The 20,269-nt window shown below is 35.5% G+C and overlaps 2 protein-coding genes across 5 annotated transcripts in view; both read right to left on the bottom strand.

Annotated features, from left to right (window-relative positions):
- LOC122565961 (phosphatase and actin regulator 4B) overlaps nt 1–20,174 on the bottom strand; it is a 395,355-nt gene extending 375,181 nt beyond the window's left edge. The window contains exons 1-2 of one of the 2 annotated variants that reach the window (XM_043722568.1): nt 20,024–20,174; nt 12,596–12,676 (exon numbers count right to left, since the gene is read on the bottom strand). In XM_043722568.1, coding sequence (XP_043578503.1) covers nt 12,596–12,676; nt 20,024–20,141 — 199 coding nt within the window. In that variant the 5' untranslated portion in view covers nt 20,142–20,174. The remainder of the gene's footprint in view (nt 1–12,595; nt 12,677–20,023) is intronic. The other variant, XM_043722569.1, reaches the window with a different exon arrangement.
- On the bottom strand, nt 12,910–18,551 carry LOC122565962 (F-box only protein 7). Of its 3 annotated transcripts, XR_006316349.1 has the most exons (6): nt 18,094–18,551; nt 17,755–18,015; nt 17,417–17,683; nt 15,939–16,074; nt 15,617–15,698; nt 12,910–14,977 (listed from the first exon to the last, which is right to left on the bottom strand). XR_006316349.1 is itself a non-coding variant. In XM_043722573.1 (4 exons), exons 1-4 carry the CDS (start codon nt 18,273–18,275, stop codon nt 16,023–16,025), a joined length of 762 nt encoding a protein of 253 aa, XP_043578508.1. In that variant the 5' UTR covers nt 18,276–18,551; the 3' UTR covers nt 12,910–16,022. The 3 variants fall into 3 exon arrangements, 1 of the variants encoding a protein (XP_043578508.1); XR_006316348.1 differs by having other exon boundaries at nt 12,910–15,698; XM_043722573.1 differs by having other exon boundaries at nt 12,910–16,074.
- Nucleotides 20,175–20,269: the final 95 nt, after the last annotated feature.

The following is a 20,269-nucleotide window of genomic DNA, read 5'->3' as shown; positions in this document are numbered from 1 at the left end:
TTATAATATTGAATTTCAAATATTTCTGTTATTTTTCCGACCCTGAAACGTTGTGTAAATTTCTCTGCATTTACCTGGTCCGCTTATCTATGGTTAGACAGAGTTCCGAAATTCCAATTAAAACCTGAAGCGCTTGGAGTGTCTTCTCGCATTCGAATAAAAATTGACATACATAGTACCATAAATTCGCGAGAACACTGGATTCCAAGAGAAGGAAACTGTGTCTCTTCCAGCTTGCAAATCTAACATCATTCGCGTGTAACATATCTTCATGTTCCAGGAAATAAAGGCTGTCAAGAAATCCTTTATTCTAGTTTCTAGGTTCATGCTTTTATTGAAAACGCTAAAATGCTAAGTGCAATAAATTGACAGTTTTTAAATCAATTCTACAAATTAATAGTCAACAATGGCTTTCAAATAATTTGACAATAATTTTTCAATTTATCGAGTTGTGAAAATTTGTGCTCCTTGCACAATTATTTCTGGTAAGTTTAATAGCGATTTTAATTTTCATAATTTAATCATTTACGTTATATCTTTTTATTCTATTGCATTTTCGGAGATACCTGAGAAATTATCGATTCCAAAAGCTTTCATTGAATCAGATCGTTATATTTTGTTAGCTATTAAATTTAAAGTCTTACAATTGCAAGTACCAGATGCAAGTTTCTAATACAGAGACTGACTCTATATATATAACTTTATGATTTAGCTAACGCCAAATCACCAATTAACAACTATCCCAATTATCATCGCTTCTCAGATACGTATAAATCGCATGAAATTTGTGTGTTATTTCACAGCCGAAAGCGCACCGAAACTTCCACAAACCGATGAAACACATGTCTCGTTCGAACTCCAGCAACTAAACACCATTGGAACTTTCGAAAACATTTATCCATTCGCGCCTAAAATTCATTTGCACAAATCTCACGAAAGTTCGTCCTCTCTCATACAGAGTCTCGTCAGTTTCTCAAACGAATCTCTGGATTTTCTTTTGTTATTTTTCTTAAATAAACTAATCTAATTCTCTACAGTACATATGCATACTACGCCTAATTGGTATTGATCTTTGAATGTAACACATAAACTGTTACGCATTGAATTGTCTATATTTTGCTGTAATACACCGAAGTATACCATGTCATAACATTTAACTTTAGCAAAATATCACATTATATTTGCGCATTTTTTCCTGACAATATTAGCTAAATAATTCACGCCACGTTAATTACATTTGCCCTATGAAATGTATCTTATTCTAATCGTTATCAACAAATTTAGTATCAACGTATCAATCAACGTATTAAGAACGAATTAAAGAATGTAAATTTGGAGAAGATTCCATTTTAAGAACGGAATATATAATAAAAAAAAGCACGTAAAATCTTTACAGCCAAGTTCTTTTACAAGCCACTATATCTTGATGGATAATAACGCGTTAGGAAGCGAGTAACCTAGCCACGTGACGCAATTGTGGGAGTAGGCGATCGTCGGCGGTGAATTTTCCGTTGCGTAAAACCCCTGCAATTAAAAGTCCGCGCAAAAATTGATTACGCAGTCACATCCTCTGCTTATCCCTCAGTAGGTCGTCGGCTTGGAAGACGAGGCGAAGGATGCAGGAAACAGTGTTACGGCAAGCGCATCGCTGCGCACGTTCGCCTCTCAGTGACGTAAATTTTCGTTGCGGTGGAACCTGGATTTTTACCGGAACCGCGGAACGCACGCATCTGGAGCGGAGCGAATTTGGCAGTGCTTCCTCGCGACGAGGAAACTATAGTGCTGCAACGTGAAACTATAACACGACGAAGAACACCCTCTGCAGCACGTTTCACGATGTATAAATTATTCGTTGTACAAGACAGTTGAAGTCGGAAACTAAAGTTTCGAATTAGTGTTTCAATGAGATTGTAATAATTGTCGGAAAATTTGTGGAATAATTTCTGCAACTTTTTATGTGAATTGTTAATTCTGTACATTTTATCGAGCGTCGTGAAAGATCTTTGTAGCAGGTGTCGAACATTTTACGAAACATATGGATGCGTAACGTAAGAAGAAACTTGAGAAATTATTTTATTTAATCTTATAATAGAAATTATCATATTTCCCAATAACATTATTCCACGTTGCTCACTGTCCGCTTCTTCTGTTTGTGTAACTATGAATTCAGCTTCGTGCATGTAAAATAAACTTTCGCTACGGAGGCTTAATTAAAAAAATGGTGTAGTTAGAACAGAACTTTCCTTCAGGAAATACCTTCGGATTACATAGTATGTGTATTTTTAAATTATTAGAAAACTACAAATATTTAATTTATGGTCACGCTAAAATCCACGATATATCAATATTTGCTCTAGCTGCGATAGAAATCTAACGATTGCTCGTTTGGCTTAATTATTCGAGGAACCCGTTACTGTTTCGATCCAGTTAGAATTAGGGCAACCGATGACCCATAAACACAGTTGGCATTAATACCGATAAACTCATTAGAATCGGTGTGACTGGATGTCCGGTTGGACTAATGATGGAAATTCAAGACGTGCTTCACTGTTGCTGCCTATACATTACGAACTGAATCGGTGCGGAGAGCATAGCACGGAGATCAATTGAGAAATCAGAGAAAAAAAGCCGAAGATATGGCAACGAAAGTTTCATTGGAAAAGTTAGAGAAATAGTTACAAGTTCAAACAGAATTATGAAAAATGAAAAGTACCTTTTAAATACGACTGAACATATATTTCTTAATTTCTGATTCAGTTCGTATACAACTGATACTGAAAGTTCTATGAATGTTGTAGCAGTTAACTACACGTATGAAAAAAAGAATGCCGAACTTTTACTTCATAATACGGCTTTTATAAATCACAATGACTTTGCTTCCTTGTGTGTAACGCCCTGTACTTTCACTTCCAGACGTACACATATAACGATTACATACATTGAAACGTAAGAATTTAGAACGTTAAAAGTATCAAATATTTTTTGTGAAAGGAAGTAAAAAGTGTTTTAAATGTTCGAGCAGATGCTATATTAAATCTTTAGAATTCTTTTATTTAAATGATATACATATTTGTCAATTACACATATATAGACAAAAATCTCACTGTTTAACAAATGCAATTCCTCTGAATTATATACCTGTCCCCGGCTATCTATAATTCCTATGCTTTTAAACAAATGATAGACGTTTTATTCACGCAGATAAAAACCTAAGGCGTTACTATGAAATGCAAGCATCGATCTTCTTGTAATAAAAATTCTTCTTCTAAAAAGAAAATAACAAGAAACACCCATGTATAATTATAAATCAGGAAAATAAACCAAGTTCAAAAATTTACATCGCCAAGAATGAATTATCCAATATCTACAATCTATAAATCCTCTTTCTTTCTCACTACAAAAATAACACTCTTGAAAAACTACAACTCTTGATAAGAATAAAAACATTAATTCACACTTCTTGATTTCTTTACACTTTTCTGCTTAATCAGTAATTGTCCATCAACAATCATATCATACAAAAAATTCACAATAAAAGACAGTAGAAATAATACTTTCCAGAAGTTTACAAATTATTTAAAAAGATGAAACTAACACTAAATTCACTAGATTTCTTCGCTTAATCAACATTCAACAATCAACATCGACTATATACAACAAATTCATGCGAAACCTATCCATTAAAAGTTCTATATATCTGTTAACAAAAACAGAAAAATTAATGTATTCTAATCAGAGTGCAATACACCCTAATTTCCATATCATTTTCTTAACTGACATTCTTATTTAAAAATTCGTACGAAATAAATTCCTCGAATTTTTTCAAAAGATACTTACCATAAAGCATCACGAAATTAAATTACAACGTGCAACATGACCAACAACGATAACCACAGACAACGAAATCTCGTAAGGGAACTCACCCTGAGAATAAATCGGGAACTCGCCGTCGCTGTGGCTGTGCGTGAGCATCCCCGTGGAATAAAACTGCCACAGGGCTCTCCTCCGGTTTTCCTCAGACGTGCCAGCGAGGACCTCGTCGTCGTCGGCGTGGTCCAGCAGACTCAACACCTCGGAGAGCGACAGGTTGACGTTGATGTCCTCAGCACGACGAACAGTTCGACGGGGCAAACGTAATCGTTCGTACGCACGATACCCGATTTCTTCGTCGGGTTCCACTTTTCCCGCGATCACGCTCGTCTCACCGATGCTCGCTTGGCATCGCGTGAAACTCGCGTTTCCACCGTACACTGGTATTCGATTCACCGCGAATATTGGTTGAACGCACCACCAGCTTGAACTATCGCCGGGCCGATCATCGACTTTCCCTTTCTTTCTGCCTCTCGCTGGCCCGCACACACACACCACCTACGAACGCGTTTTTTGTTTTCTTTTCTTCTATCCTCCTCAATGATGCTGGCAATAGACGGATCGATTAAGGAACGTGGAACGAGACTCCTCTCGAAGCGAAGAAGAGAGGTCGAGACATCGATTTTGCATGATCTCAGCACTTCGAAGCTTCAGATGGCTTATGCTGAGTTAGTTTTTGGCGAAGCATGTTTCCTCTACCTTCGATGTTGATTCCGTCTCGTGAGACGTATAAGCGTTTGGCGTGTATACTTTCTTAATAACTGCGTTAATGTATGATAATATTTATAAATGAAGACTATAGGAAAGGAAGCATGATAAATTACATTATATCGGATAAGACGTATTAATGCTCTTTTCATTCTGACATTTGCTTGATACTATGATTATCAGGAGTTAAAACATAGAACTCGACGGGAAAATAATAAAACGTAAAGTATTTAAAAAAATACAAACGTAAGATGAGAAGCAAGCTTCTATTCGTATATTTTACAAAAAAAATCATTCAAATTCTAAAAAATTCATCGTAAAACTATAAGTTTCTACAAAAAATTACAAATTGATTATTTCGATAATTCCATTGTTAAATCTACCCTGGTACTTCCAGTGCTAGATCTGTTTGGATTTTTAAGAATACAGTATTTTTCTTTATCGGGCTTTATGAACTGACAATTGAGATAAGGAAGTGCGCGATTAGACGGGAACGTGGGCCGCTAAATAATAAGAACAAACGAAGCTTATCTAAATTAGGATACTAAACATCCCCTAAAGAAAAATAAAGCTACAATCCGAATAATGTTGCATGGTGTCAGGCTGTTCTGTTAATGCGATAGAGCAGACCGCTGCATAAAGCGTTTACTTGGAACGTCGCTATCCAACTACCGCAATCTCTGTAATTCGATAAGCAGTTACTTTATGTAAGCCGTTTTAATCGATCGTAGGACAAGCTACGCTTCTACATTAAAAATGTCACAAAAGCAATTTTCGCATAGGTATATACCTACACTACTGGACATTTCTGTTGGCACGAGTTCAATAGAAGTTTCTACGAAAAGTTTGCCAATAATGTAACGGGCTATTACTCTTTTAAAATCACTATCGCGGCTGTATTGGTCTATCAGGTCGAAAATTGAAATTAATTCCGAGGGAATTAAGGAAGTGGTCGTATTTCGCCGAACTCATTTTTTTTTTTTAACTTACAAAAATTATATATTGATCGTATTTTGTACAGGATGACTAGGAGGTTTTTAATCAAAATTTCGAGTTTTCTTTGCTAGGAAAATATCTGAAAATCATTACGGCGATTGTATTGGTTCGTTATTTCGAAGATTTCCATTAATTCTAAAAATATTACTAAACATACGAATATCATTTATCGATCACATTTTATATATTTTTAGATGTAATGACGAAGAACGTTATATGCACTATATTTGACGCTCAACATTTTAATAATCACTGACAAAATTTTAGCTGTTTTTATGCATCATAATCTACCAGAGGCAAGGCTAATTATCTCCCTAATTATCTCTCTTGTTTGATAGAGGTGTGGAAAGGGGACGGGTAACGTTCAGCGCAGAAGTTGAGGCGTTATAGTGTTTTGTTACGAAATTTGTTAAACCTCAGTATCATCACAATACACCGGAACTTTCTTTTCTTAACACGCGTAATACAATAATTTGTAACACATAAATTATAAACAGTACAGTTGTTCTACAAATTTGGTAAGTTTGTGATTCTGTTCTACGTGAAATATGACAAATTATTGTCCGAGAATAATTACTATCAATCACTTTTGAATCAATTTAATTCTCATTTATTTAAAACGATGTACCATGAAAATGTAAATACTATTCACATCATTAAGAAACATCGTAATACCTAATTAAGTAGCAAAATGTTTACACACCATTTCCATCGAAAATCTCAACAGCGCTACACAAAAATCGTTTCAGCAAAATTACCCTCGCTTGCCCTCTTCCCATTTGCCACCCCTATTTCTCTACCCCTAAAGAAGATGATCCCCTAAATGTAAACTAAAAACTCAGTCAAAAGCATCCAACCACTTTCGTCTCAGTGAAAGCAGATTTGCCTGATGGTGGCAAACAATACACAGCTTGGGCATTCTAGAATGAAAAAACAAAGGGAGAGTAATGTATCGAACTGACATCGCAGGGTGGCGATATTTCCCACGTCGCGTCGCAGCCACGAAGAGCATCAGATGTCGTCATCGAAACGGTCCAGCCGGCGGCGTATCGGTCTGAACAACAAAGCGAAGTGAGAATAAAACAAAACGAGTGAAAAGGAGTAAAGAGCAAAGAGAGAAAAAAGAAGGATGCCTGTCTCTACGCGTCGCGACGCTCGTCCGTTTCTGCACACGTAAATTTATACCGCGGCTATTAATACGTCGGGCCTCGCGGGTTGATCGATCGCTCGAGGGAAAGAGGAAGGGACTGCGAGCAGAGATTGAACCGCGCCTTTGTTGGTGAAGGGCCACGAGTTTTTCCCTTAGATAAATCGAGAGTACTGCTCTGCTAATAACGAGGCCCCACGGCCAAGCTTATCCGCGTCTCCCGGTTCGATTCGCGATCACCGTTACCTTCGCTCGTTCGTTACTAGAATTTATTTTCCGTTCGCGATTGGAATCTGCCCGCGCTATCGTTGCGTGTCCGTGAGAAATTGAAATTGACTCGACCAGGTTCGCCGCCGGCAATAAATCGATATTACTATTTCGGCGTGATGAAAAACAGCGGGAATGCGTATCTTTATGTTTCTTTCGTGAAATCCGCGACAGTTGATATATTGGACGTGGAAAACATTCTGTGCCATTAGTTTCGTACTTTACTCTCTGATACTGGAGCTATCAAAACAGTGAAGGTAGACAATTTATGGTATTCTGTGACGGAATTTTGTTAATCTATAGCGACGTATTTTTGCGAATTTGAATTATTTCTTGTATATGATATATTTATATAAAATACGCTATCTTTTCGAAAATATATTTATAACACAGCGATCGGATAGCCAGAATGATCACGTAATCTCCAAGAACGAAGTGATCTTTTAAATACGTCAATTAAAAAAGAAAAGAATAATTATCAATCTATTCTTTCCTGAGACCAAGCAATTTTTAATTTTTTAAATCTATTTCAATATCGTTATCGGTACAAAGTATGCGGCAGAATTTGAATTACATCCTTCGTGATAAATAAGATAAATGGTACGGAGAATGTAGGTTCTTGCCAAGAGATACATTTCGATATTTGTTGTATTATTCGTTTATGATAAACGAGACGAATCATAGGAGAAGTACGAACTCTTTCCAAAAGGCACATTTAAATATTTGCTTGCTAAAAATCGTACGATTCGATAGATTATATAACATCATAAAAGGAAAAAGCGGTATAATGGACCATATATTAACTGCATGAGTTTGTTCGAGTAAAGATTGATTCGCAGTTTGAGTGCTGGAATTTATATGGATGCAGGGAATTGTCTTTAACGACGTAAAATTCCCTTATTGGCTTTCGTCTTTCTTTATACGCTCTGCAAATAGAAGACATACATTTTCCTGCCAATAATTTCTGCCTTGATCAGTATCTAGTAAATCATAATCGATTATCGCTAATAAATTCAAATTTTTATATCATCTTCTGATAAAGATTTTACGTTTGCAAATTGCTAAACATTATTATCAAACAGTCTGTACTATCTGTACCCGAATCATCACAGGATTGTACGATCATTCAAAGCAATTAGGAAATTTGTGATATTTGTAGAGCAAACTGAATATCAGATTGCAGATCAAACATCAGCAGCAATACCACTGTGCCTACAATTAACACGACATTTCTTTTAAAGTTTGCGTGGTGCAAACATCGCGTCGATTCATCAACCTACGTGATACAGGCTATTGTTCGCAATTTAATAAAAAGCTACATATCAGTCCCTAAAACCTCAATTATCCCATTCAGCTAGCCAAATCTTGCCTAACTCCCAACGGAACAATCGAAGATCGAAAACTGAAGAAAGAACTGAAAGTATCCGCAGGGAGAGACCACGTGAAGCATCGAGCTCGGCGAAACTGTACGCGAAGTGAACCTTTTCCGGAGGACAATCCGCAAGGACGAAGACGAAGGCTCGCAAAGAGCGATCGAGTTAAGGGACCCTCTATTTCTCGATCTCTCGACTTCCAGTCGTTCCACGATTCCAAACTTGCAATCCGCACGAGTGAACTTATCAACATATTTACCACGCACTCAGTCCAGGTTCGCAAGACCAGCTCAGCCTCGTCACCCTTCTCGAGCCAACAATCTTCCTTTCACTTGCAGTGGTTACGCAAAAACCTTCGATCGAGCCACGTCGATCACACCACACGCGATTTCAGATGCACGCGCGCGTCCGATGATTCGAAAATTCTGAACGAAATCAAGGCGACGACAGGACGATCCGACGGGAGGCGATCTATAGGATCTACGAGGGCGGAGAATGGGCCGTGCACGCGTGTCACGACGATCGTCGATCGAGTAGGTCGTGAAGGGTTCGATCACAAAGAAACGTGCGTGGTACGCGCGACGGAGCGGGAAGGACTTTCGTCCAGGACGGGTTCGATGCGCGCACTGGGGATGAGAGAGAGCCAGGGAGCAACCCGGAGAACAGAGAACGCCGACATCCGCGCTCGAGCGACAAAGAGGGTTGGCCAGGCTGTCAGAGTAAGCGAGAGGATAAGGGGGCGGTGCAACAGGGAGAGAGAGAGAAAGAGGAAGGCGAAACGGCGCAAGCTTAAGCCCGCTACCGGGCTTCGAAATACGCATACGACATAGTAGCGCACACCAGCTAACCGTGAACGAGTCCCGATTCCGGAATACGAATGCTCCAGCGACGTGTCGTTGTCCCGTTTCCGAGAGGCCTCGCTATATACTATAAACGTCGCGAGCTACGTTTTCGTTTTATTTTTTTAAATGACAATTTTCCGGTCGACATTTCCCTCGTGTTCTTCCGGATTGTTCGAATTTTAAGCTATAAAATTCTGCGTTTTGGAGTGGAGCAGGGAGACAGCGTGGTGTAGAGAAGCGGGAAAGTAAAGAGGGAAAGAGGAATAGGAAGAGCGAAGCTGGCGTAGAATATTGCGGATGAAGGATAAATGGAGCGAACGAGGTGGCAGGGAAGAAGATAGTCATAGGCTGTAGAAAACAGCGTGAGAGGGTGCATCTTCCCCAAGCACGGAAACGAAACGTTTAGCGGCCGATTTTGAAAAGTGCACTCTTCCAACGTCCTCTTTTTGTCTCTTCCTCTCTGCCTCTCTCTTTGCTGATGTTCCCATTCTGCGAGTCGCCACCTGCTATGACCCAGTTCCCCTAGGCGACCTTACAGCGCGGTTCGTCCTAAATTCGTGCGTTAACAACCGCGCCTCGCCGTTATTAATTATTATCGCGCTCGCAGTTGAATCTCTAATTGAAGAAAAATAGTCGAGTGCAGGGCAAACGTTTTAATCGGTGCCGCGGTGGCGAGCGTTTAGGTATGACGATAATTAAAACTCGCACGCGAATCTGCCAGCTTAATTGCCCGCTATTTATTCGCATCGGCATCGTTCGGCAACGCGATGCATCCTATGAATCGACGACTGTTCGTAATGGTGAGAAAGGAGATTGTTTCTTCGTTTTCCTTTTTCCCTTAATTGCCTTTAGAGTGAAACTAACAATAAATGAGAATCCAGGATCGAAAATGTCGCGAAACGGGGCTACGGCGGCGAACATCGTTGGCTATTACGCTCGACTAGGTTTATTCGACGGTTCCGTGCCAAAACTTCCCAGTTCGTTAAGCTGTGTCGAAGAAGGGAAGAATATTAGAAGTCACGCCGCTCGCAGCGGCGCGGAACAGCTCGGGCTAGAAACGGAAGACGGGACAACGATAAATCGGTCGTACGTGACGGCGCGACAGAATCGTATAAATATTGAAACACATATCACCTCCCTCTTTTTGATTTTCTCTCTGCCATCAGAGAGTGGATTAGTGAGAATTAAATAGGACAGGCGGAAAATCGTTATTAGGGAAATTTTTACTAGGAAATTGTATATTGATGTCCGTTTACTGTGACACTGTTGGAACTATATCGCAGGTTTGCTGAAAGAGTGACGCAACTAAGCAAAGTAAACTTTTCAGCAAATCGGTTTGAAATAGAACTTCTTCCAATTATTTAGCAACAAACAAATTTTTTCCTTTACAATTCAACGAACGTTCCTTGGGCTTTCACAGTTTCTAATGAAAATTGCACATACGATTCCTTATATATTATTCTTTGATGAAATTAACGAACACCCATCGTTACGTATTAACGTCAAAAAAAATGGAAAATAAAATATTCGCTTTGACGAAAGATCGTAGCGAAATCAAATTTTATGAAATGAATGAAAACTATAATAATAAATTAATCCCGAAATTTCATATATTGCGCAGACGTTCGAATCAGTTATCCGTTTTCCAATTTAATCCTTACTCCGATTTTGCAAAATTAACGGACACAAATCGAGCGTCGAAACGACAAGACACATTTATTATAGATTGCACACGACAAAGCCAATCTATAGAAATGTTTCAATCATTTTCCTACCGTGATTTGACAGCGTAACGGCAGCGTAATAACAATTATCAACCATCCTGTATCTAACGATCGAACTCAGCCTTCGAATTTGTGGGATCGCGTGGAACATGTGAATCCACTTGCCCAACTGCATTTCGCGGATTAACGATGTACAACGTCACGGACATCAACCAGCGAATAATAGCGTTGTTGTGTCAAAATCGAAGCTTTCTCCTTCTTTTTATTGGAAATAAAAACGAAAAAATTCGTTGGAGAGAACAGGGTGGTTTACGGTTTACAAGAAAAAATGTAAAGCATATATCTTTCTGTAATTCACTATTTTATGTTGAAAGTAAAATATTTACTTAGAATTAAAATTTCAACACGCAGTAATATTTCAAAGATTATGATTAAAACAAATATTTCTATGTAATATGACATTTGTGAGTGTTTGAAATTCGTGGTGTAAAATTTATGAACGTTTAAAATTTGTCGTGTGAATGTTTTGTAAAATTTTTGACATAAAAATTCTATAGTTTAATTAGAGGCGTTCGATGAATTCAAGAAAAGCTTCAATATTTCAGTATACTGTACCATCAATCGAGACAAAGAGGAAATTTTATACACATGGTGCACAGAAGCAAAAGGATGTGGATATTTATACGCTTTCGATAAAAGTTACGATTTACAAAAGTGTAAAGCCCGCAACCATTTCGAAAAAAATATGAAAATTATGAATCGATAAGTAATCACTAAGGTTTTGCTTACTTGCAGAGACCTTGCATCCCTGTTCATAAAAATCACGAATCCAAAGATGATATCTTATTTCATGAAGTAGATTCTAACTGCGGTCAACCAAATCCCTCAAACAGCTACTAAGGAATATCACGAAGAAGATTTTCCAACATACTATTCTACTCCAACATCTCGACGATCCTTGGTTCTAGTTCCATCCTCCAAAACAAATATTTTTCGTTTAAATAAATTCGAAGGAGTTTGTAATAAAAATTCTCACGTCCTCGCAGCGATTCTAACATTTTATGAAATATCGTGAAGAAAGTCTTCCAACATCTTGAAGATTCTGTCTTTCTAATTTTTAATTTTATTCTCCGAACTGAATACTTTATGTCAAAATAAATTCGAACGAGTCTATAATAAAAATTCATGTATTTTGTAACGCGCCCTTGTAAAAAGTACAGGATAAATAGATAATCAATGTTTGATGGACGGGTGTATCAATATCTGTAGCTTAGAGATGCAACAGTCTGCTTTTCAACAATAACAGAGTTGCATTTTAAACATATGAAGCGTCGATGCACGTGACAAATAATTTATACCCACTTGCATAATGACAAATCGAAGCTCATATCGGGGATTGTTAATAATGAGCATGATCTCTCGTTAAAAGTTGCCGCGTAATTAATTGATTGCTTATTGACTATAATATTATTTGGAACTACAATGGAGGCGATCGTTTCCATTTTGTCGTAAACCGCCGCTAGTTTCCACGGTGTACAAAGACAAATTTTCATTGCTGATACACCAGATCGATAGGTGCAACCAGGTGTGCTTCCATCTGACGTATCGACCAGAAGTGAAACACAGTAGAGCAAGAGCGAAACAGTTGTTGCCTTGGTTATCACTCACCGGTATCACCATTACTCTGTGTCGTCGTTTCCTCATTTTGGGTATCATCGTTGCTCAGCGGTGGCTTCGTTATCTCTTCTGCTGGAAAATAATTTACGAACATTATAAATTTGTATAATTAATTGGAAAAAATTTCATTCAAATAACAGTAAGGATATAATTAAAGGAATGATGCTATAAAAGCAAGAATAATTAAAGAACATTTAAAAAATTAATTCTATTTGAAGCAAATGTTTGAAAATTTTATACAAATATTTGAGAGTAAAGATTAGAGGCGTATGAAGACAAGAACTTTGCACATGTTTATACTGGATCTTCAAAAATATTTATTTAAGAAAAATCTTCTATATACATAATTTTATTTGATTAACACTTCCTTGTGTATCATCGATAAAGTATCTGTCAGAGATTACCGATTTCACGCTTTCTACAGTGTAGTCTAGACCATTTAAAATTCTCGTCGAGGTTTCGAGGTAATCTGGAATCCTAGACTAGATTTCAGTTATTAACTATTAAGTGAACTACATGTGTATTGGTACAGATGAGAATAAATCTGACAATGCTTTTTTGTACTTCACGTTTCAGGATCACCTGATCTCTTATCATTTTCGTGTCGCACACGACATTATCAATTAAGTATAGTAATGGTTTGAATCAAAATCTAATTTTTCTATGAAACTACAAATACAGTATAGAACAAGACATTTCGTAATTACAAAATAAAGAATGCTGTATGCTTATAGCATTTCTGTTCATCGTTATACAAACTGAATGGAAAGCGATTGATAAAAAGATAATTTTGAATAGAAGCTACCATGCTTATAACGTATTCTATTTACCCATTTTTCTTGCTTACGATTAGAGTCAGTAATAGATATAATGTTCCAATTTTATTAAATAAATCAACGTAAGAAGATAACTTAAATTAATAATTAAAGTAGAGTAATGCTTTAACATAGTCTTATATGACATGAAGCAGAATTATATTCGTGTAAACATAGTAGATTCATATACATATTTACTACATAATTGTTGGACGACAGTATACGCTTAAATAAGTTATAAACTTTATAAATTAGTATAAAATATTATGGTAAATAATAAAAATTCGAAGCTTATAATAACACTTTGAAAAATTTGAAATTTAGATAATGTATCAATTCTTTCCTCTTTGGAAGATGCAGTATTGCAATTTTTATTTCACACCAAGTAGAATTTTTATACGGTGTGGAACAGATAAAGTGTTAGATATAGGCTATTTTCCCTGAAACCATTGCAGATATCAACTTGAAGTTTTCAAACGTTAAATGGTACAGAAAGGCTAACATCTCACAGTGTAAAATATTGTGAGGGTGACTTTCATAAGGCAAAAATATGTCCCCCATCTCCCATCCCCATTTCTTTTTATCTTACGCAAGGAAAGTTCCACGAAGGTGTCGGAAAACATTAAAAAACGTTTATTCTGCTTTGAAAATTATTTCTCAAATAGGTCAGCTAATTTAACGTCAGTTGATTATTTTCTATTGAGCTATGTAAAGGAAAAAGTGATTACAACGGCACTCACTATGAAAAAAGATATTAAAAGATGAATTCAGACGGCATGTAAATCTATAATTCCAATAATGTTATCAAATATTGGCAAAACTATTATCACAGGAATAGACGCGTGTTTTCAAAGCATAATATATTTCTTTTGATATCTTTCCACATCGTCACAAAAATCTCCTTACATAAGGTATTTTCCGCTATAACTCTGTAACTATGAAAAATAAAAAAATATACCTTAGGTAAAAGTTGTTAAATTTGATAACATCTGTCAGAATATCGATAAATTAATGCCACCCTATTAAAAAAAAAAAGGGGTAACATCCCTTTCATTCCCAAAAAACTCACCCGCACAATATCTTATCCCCTCTATACTATTTAACACTAAAAAATTTCAAGTTGATATTTGCAATGGCTTCGGAGAAAACAACTTGTAATATTTTTATCTGCCCCACCCATATGTACATTTACCGTGGCCATGCATGATTGACGATAACTGGTCAACTTCATTTTTATAACATAACTATTTCCATCATAATATAATATATAGCATTTAATATAATATTAATATAATTACAGATGAAAAACTAATGACATGAAACTTTAAATGTAATTGTAACTTATAATAAATATATAAATTATAATGTTAATTATTATAATAAATCGCCGAAAGTATAAATGTGCAGTAATAATCTAAAAATTATTGATTGTTATAATAGGAAAATCAGATATCGACGTATCGAAAGTTTTGCCCTCTCTCCAAATATTCACGATGACTTTGAGTGATACTACAGCGGGAGATCGTTACTACTACCTGAACCTTCGCAGCGTACACATCTACAACACGGAAACTTTTATTATCGTAAGCTGGGCGATATCTAATATTTCTAATACTTTATTTATAGCAATTAAATCACGGATTCATTTCTATAACATTCCTAAATATTATTTAACATTGTCAATAAATTATTTTATTTCAATAATATTTTCAAACATTACTTAACAATTTTAAAAATTTGTTTATAACAACATAAAGTCATTAACTTAATTATTCACTACATTTAAACATTATTTAACAATTTTAATAAATTCCTTATAACAATGAAATAATTGTTCTGTTTCTGTAACATTTCAAAACACTATTTAATATTTTAATAATTTATTTTCTGTTCTGTTCTTTTCTGCCACCAGAGCGTGTCCTTTATAAAACCGGTAGAAGAATTTTAGAAGAAAAGAAACAACGTTCATAGACTTGAGCAAAGAATTTGTGGCAACCAATTTCCAATTCTACGACGGTGAGTCGCATGTTTTGGTTTCTTCGGTAATTGGTTAAAGATTCAAATATGATAATCTGAACTTAAATGCGACCTCAATTTTGAACTGAAAAGCCATTCATTGCAGCGAGTGTCATCACACTCGTGCAGGGTAAGTCTTGATAATTAATATTTTTCAATAGTTTACGTCACAATAATCTACCTTCGTATGCATGCTTCTCACTTATTTTTCTTACAATTAGTGGATTTCAATCGACTACTGTAAGCTGTAGTATTCCGTGTTCCTGAGAACATAAAGAATAAAATTATTTAAAATTCAAATATAATATAAGTGTTCTTAAGAATTCTCATATATATACTCTAGTTTACTCTCCTTAATAAACTATACATTAAATTATAGTTAATAATGTGATATAATATTACGTATATATACATATTATATGCACGTATCTATGTATATAGGATATATATTTTAGAGAGCCTGAATTGGTGCAATACATTTTAAGAACAATCTTTATGCTCACGTATATTTGTAGATATCATATTAAACTCAAGCTTGTGTAAATGCCACAAGCTTTTTCAAGATATTCAATTTCCAATCAATGGGATTAAGGGTCCAGGGTGGGTCTCGTATGCGTAGTCACCTCCTCGTGGTGAGACCTGGTAATTAACATTGTTTTCCAAAGATTAATCTTTACAATCATGTTTTTATATCAACAAATTAATCTTTAGAACACGATATGAAGCTAAGAACTACGCTTTCTGTAATTCAGTGTAGATCGCAAAAAATTCCCATAAATATCTTAGGTAATTTAGCCTGGACTACAGTTACTCGTTAACAAGTGAACTATTAGTACTAGACGTGCAATGCCCTGGAAGGCGTGCATTTTAGTCTTAACTACTTATATGATAGGCATATGCAATATATACATGTAATTAAAGAAACAAATTTTAAATACAGGTTTTCGCCGTCTATCGGTCTAATCCTTAATGTAAATAAACGATTACCATTCGGCAAATTTTTATTTCTAATAATAGAATTGCATGCTTGTATACATTATGTCATTAGAAATATACTCATGCTGGAAATTATATCACACTGCTCATTTGCTTGCTTAGAATAAAAATTTATAGCAATAAAAATATGTACTTCCATTTTAAAAAATTACTTTGATGTTGAAATTTCCTAATCACGATAGATGATTTCAATTTTTCAGAATATTTAGATATTATATTAACTTTCTCCTGTTAAGTGAAACAATTCTCATAAAAAATCTTCTTGCGTTTTTTATAGCTAGACACGAAATTCTATATAATCTATATATAAGTCTATCCTATAGTTAGTTAATGGTACTAGGACTATTTATGTTGCGATTGATTGATTAGTTCAAATTATACTTTATCGAAAATTAAAATAAAACCTTCTTGCCAATTACAGCCAGCAAAATAGCTTTTCCGAAATGTTCCGGGAATTAGTTCGTTGGAACAATAGTTCAGTGGTAATCTGTAAATTGCGTTTATGAAACTCATATCTGTGCAACGATGCATTCAAGATGATCAAACCGTGAAGTTATAATCTTTAAATATATGTGAATGCTATACATAAGTAAAAGTTCAAGTATTATGAAATTATTATATAGAAACGAAGTTGAACGAATAAACATAAGCATTTGGAAATATCACATATACCTGTTATATAATTCAATAATTGTAATAAATTAATGTTAAACGTCCTAGTATTTACAAATAACCTTAGTATTACAAGACTTTAACTTATAATTTATTTTTTTCACACATGTTTTTCACAACTATGTTTATAACATCATGAATTTTTTACAAACATATTTTACAAAATACAATATCTGAATACAAAGGATAATAAATTAAAAAATATTTATTACACCATTTTAAAACATTGCCTTTGTCATGCATGACTTGCGCTTTTTTCTTTGTTCTTTTAGATAGTTAAAGATTTAACCGTTTTAGTTTTTTGTTTTTGTACCTAAAACGATAGCAGTCTTTGTCATTTGATACTGTACGGTAACATCCTGGAAAATCCCTATATAGTAAATCCTTCCATAATTGTGATTCTGAGCATATATCACGGAATTCTCTACAACACTGTGCCATCTTTGTTACACTATAGGCATCTAGCAGTCTTAAAATTCTGAACTTCAACTCAATTGGAATAGTTTGAAGACTAGGACCCATCACACCAGCTTTGATAAATAGATCTTTACGCACTGGTGTAGACAATTGATCCTTAAACCTATTAAACAATTTAATAAGAACAAATATAATCCTTTTTAAACAATTAACATAGCTATAAATTTATTATACCTGTGAGATATTGCTTTAAGATTCATGTACCGTCCACAAAGATCACTCGAGTAAGGATTAACATACTTCAGAGTCTGTACACTTATACTGTAAGTCGTTTTTCCATCCATAAGGGGAAAAAAATTCAAAATCAATGTGTCTCCCAGAGGGACTGCAACTAGTTTGCACTCTATATCAGGAACACTTTCTAGTTGAAAATACATTTCATATATTCCAGTGTCTCGTGATTTCCAACTTTTTGGTATATAGAGTAGTTTTGGACTGTGACAGATGCATTTTATAACATACAATAATACAATTGATGGCTAAAAAATACACGCTATCGATGATAATGCGTACCATTGTGGCCGGTCACTATATGACGATGATAAATAAAAACCAGCCTCTGCTAATAATACTATTATTAAAGCAACAATATAATCGTGATGCGTGGATTCTCTGTCTAAATCGTTTAATACTCTTTCTAACGATGGTGCTAATTTGGTACGAGTACATTCTTCTGCTAAAATTGATTTCAACATTATATTTTCCTAATATAATTTTAACCTCTGATCACAAAAGCTATGATACAATGTCTATCACTGCACTTGTAATGTTTTGTTTATAGTAAGTTAGGTTACTTCATGGTTCCGCCACTAACGCCATCATTTCATACTAAAAGATCCTACCGCGCCATCTGTTTCAATTTTATAAAATAAATTTTTATTCAATATTTATTTCTATATTTATTAAAAATATCAATTTTCTAAATGAATATTACACGGTCAGATATTTCTATTGGAATATATCAATTTTATGATTATATTTGTGTATTACAAACGACCCGATTATAGAATAGCTGGATCTTTTATATTTTGTGGCGACCTCTCTAAGAAAACATATAAATTGTAACAGATCAAAATCAAAAAGATAAAAAAATATCATACATTTAATGAATAACAATTTATTTGTATATACTATACGTTCTAATGCAGTTTAATTTGTAATCACGTATAAATTAACATACGCAGTCGCGCAACATAGCAATTTTACAGATGTCAGAACATATCGGTATATGGTAACAAAAATGACAAGTTATGGTTAATGTTTTGTCACGTTACAGGAGTGCAACCAGTTTGAGTAATGTAGGCAGATAATGTGCAAGAAGTCCCGCGCATCTAATACCTACATGGTTTACAGCTTATCGCGGATAACTTATGAATGTGTCATTTTTTTGTCGATAAGAGAATTTGTCATGTCACTTTCTTAATGATTAAATTACTGTACCCATTTACAATTATATTTCTTAAATCAATTTTTCGACATTTAAAACAAAATTAACGAAATTAACTGCAGAAATTATAGACTTCTGCGATGCTTTCGATAAACAGCGCGTTAACAGCTTTCTTGTTTAACAGCGCCACCACGAAAATTAAAAATTCGAAGCCAGTCAAACGAAGATAAAATAAATAAAATAAAACCGGTATAGGAACTCGTTGCGTTTTTTTCATGGGAATGTCTCAACGAACTCGTCGCTAACGGTGAACAAAATCAATTACACACATTGCCAGTTATACGTGTACACAGATTAAATTTAAACTTGCGTTTTGCTTGAGGCAAACCAGATTTGTGCGTTTACGATCAATTTCAATCATACAAATAATTACTCTGATTCAGAAAGTTGTTTCACGATGTCTTATCCATCTGTCTGTCTAGCAATAATCCTTCCACCAGTAACCTAATGTTAAATCTCTCAGCCATAACGATTTTCAATAAAACTCATGCATAAATATAATATTTGAAACTTAATGCTCGCAAACTGATCATACAGAAAATCTTATCAGATATGAATCAAATAAAAAAGTACAAATATATCAACTTATTATCGGTGAGAGAAAGGACTGATAAGATTAAAAATGCAATGTTGCAATCAATCGTCATCGAGAAGTCGTCATTTTAAAACTAACGCGTCAAATTTTTTAACAAAACCTTTTACGGGTACCAGTTTGTGATAAATGTCATCGGTGATTCGCCGACATTTTTGACACTTAGTACGCGCGAAAATTAAGTTGTATAGGTGAACGATGAGTCACGTGATCGACGACGACATGTTAGTTAGAAAATACCGGGATAGTGAACAGGCCCAGACGGGCCCATAAATATCCCTGTACGCTCCTGTTCGGCATGCGAGAGCGCTCCGTACCACTTGTTGCATGGCCGCGCTCGACAGTCGCGTTTGAATAAAATAGCTCCCAAACTGCTACGGGATATTTTAGCAGGGCTAACATACCGGGAGAACCGGATATCTCAGCGTCCTCCTGGCTCGGTGTTTCAGCCACTTTCGTCTGCCCATGGGACACAACACTAGTCACTACACTTGACACCACCGACTCGCACGATTCGGCCATTTTCAGGTTAACTCGCGTTTATCCGCACGACGGCTAGTTACCTCGCCGCATTCGAATCCGAATCCTTTTTCGAAACTTCCACACACGCTTCGCGGTTCATAACACTCGACTCCCATGACAGATGGCGG

This window comes from Bombus pyrosoma, linkage group LG3 (assembly GCF_014825855.1).
Source record: "Bombus pyrosoma isolate SC7728 linkage group LG3, ASM1482585v1, whole genome shotgun sequence".
Taxonomy (NCBI): Eukaryota; Metazoa; Arthropoda; class Insecta; order Hymenoptera; family Apidae; genus Bombus; species Bombus pyrosoma.
Note: the sequence above shows the minus strand (reverse complement) of the source record. Positions and strands in the feature narration are given on the sequence as shown.

What these genes read in the sequence shown, in the direction of transcription:
- LOC122565962 (XM_043722573.1), bottom strand. Translation starts at nt 18,275, where the DNA reads ATGTTGAAATCAATTTTAGCAGAAGAATGTACTCGTACCAAATTAGCA. An exon ending in TATAGTGACCGGCCACAATG is followed by an intron (nt 18,016 to 18,093) that starts GTACGCATTATC and finishes CATCTGTCACAG; the next exon opens with TCCAAAACTACTCTATATAC. An exon ending in AAAGACTGCTATCGTTTTAG is followed by an intron (nt 16,075 to 17,416) that starts GTACAAAAACAA and finishes GTTAATTACCAG; the next exon opens with GTCTCACCACGAGGAGGTGA.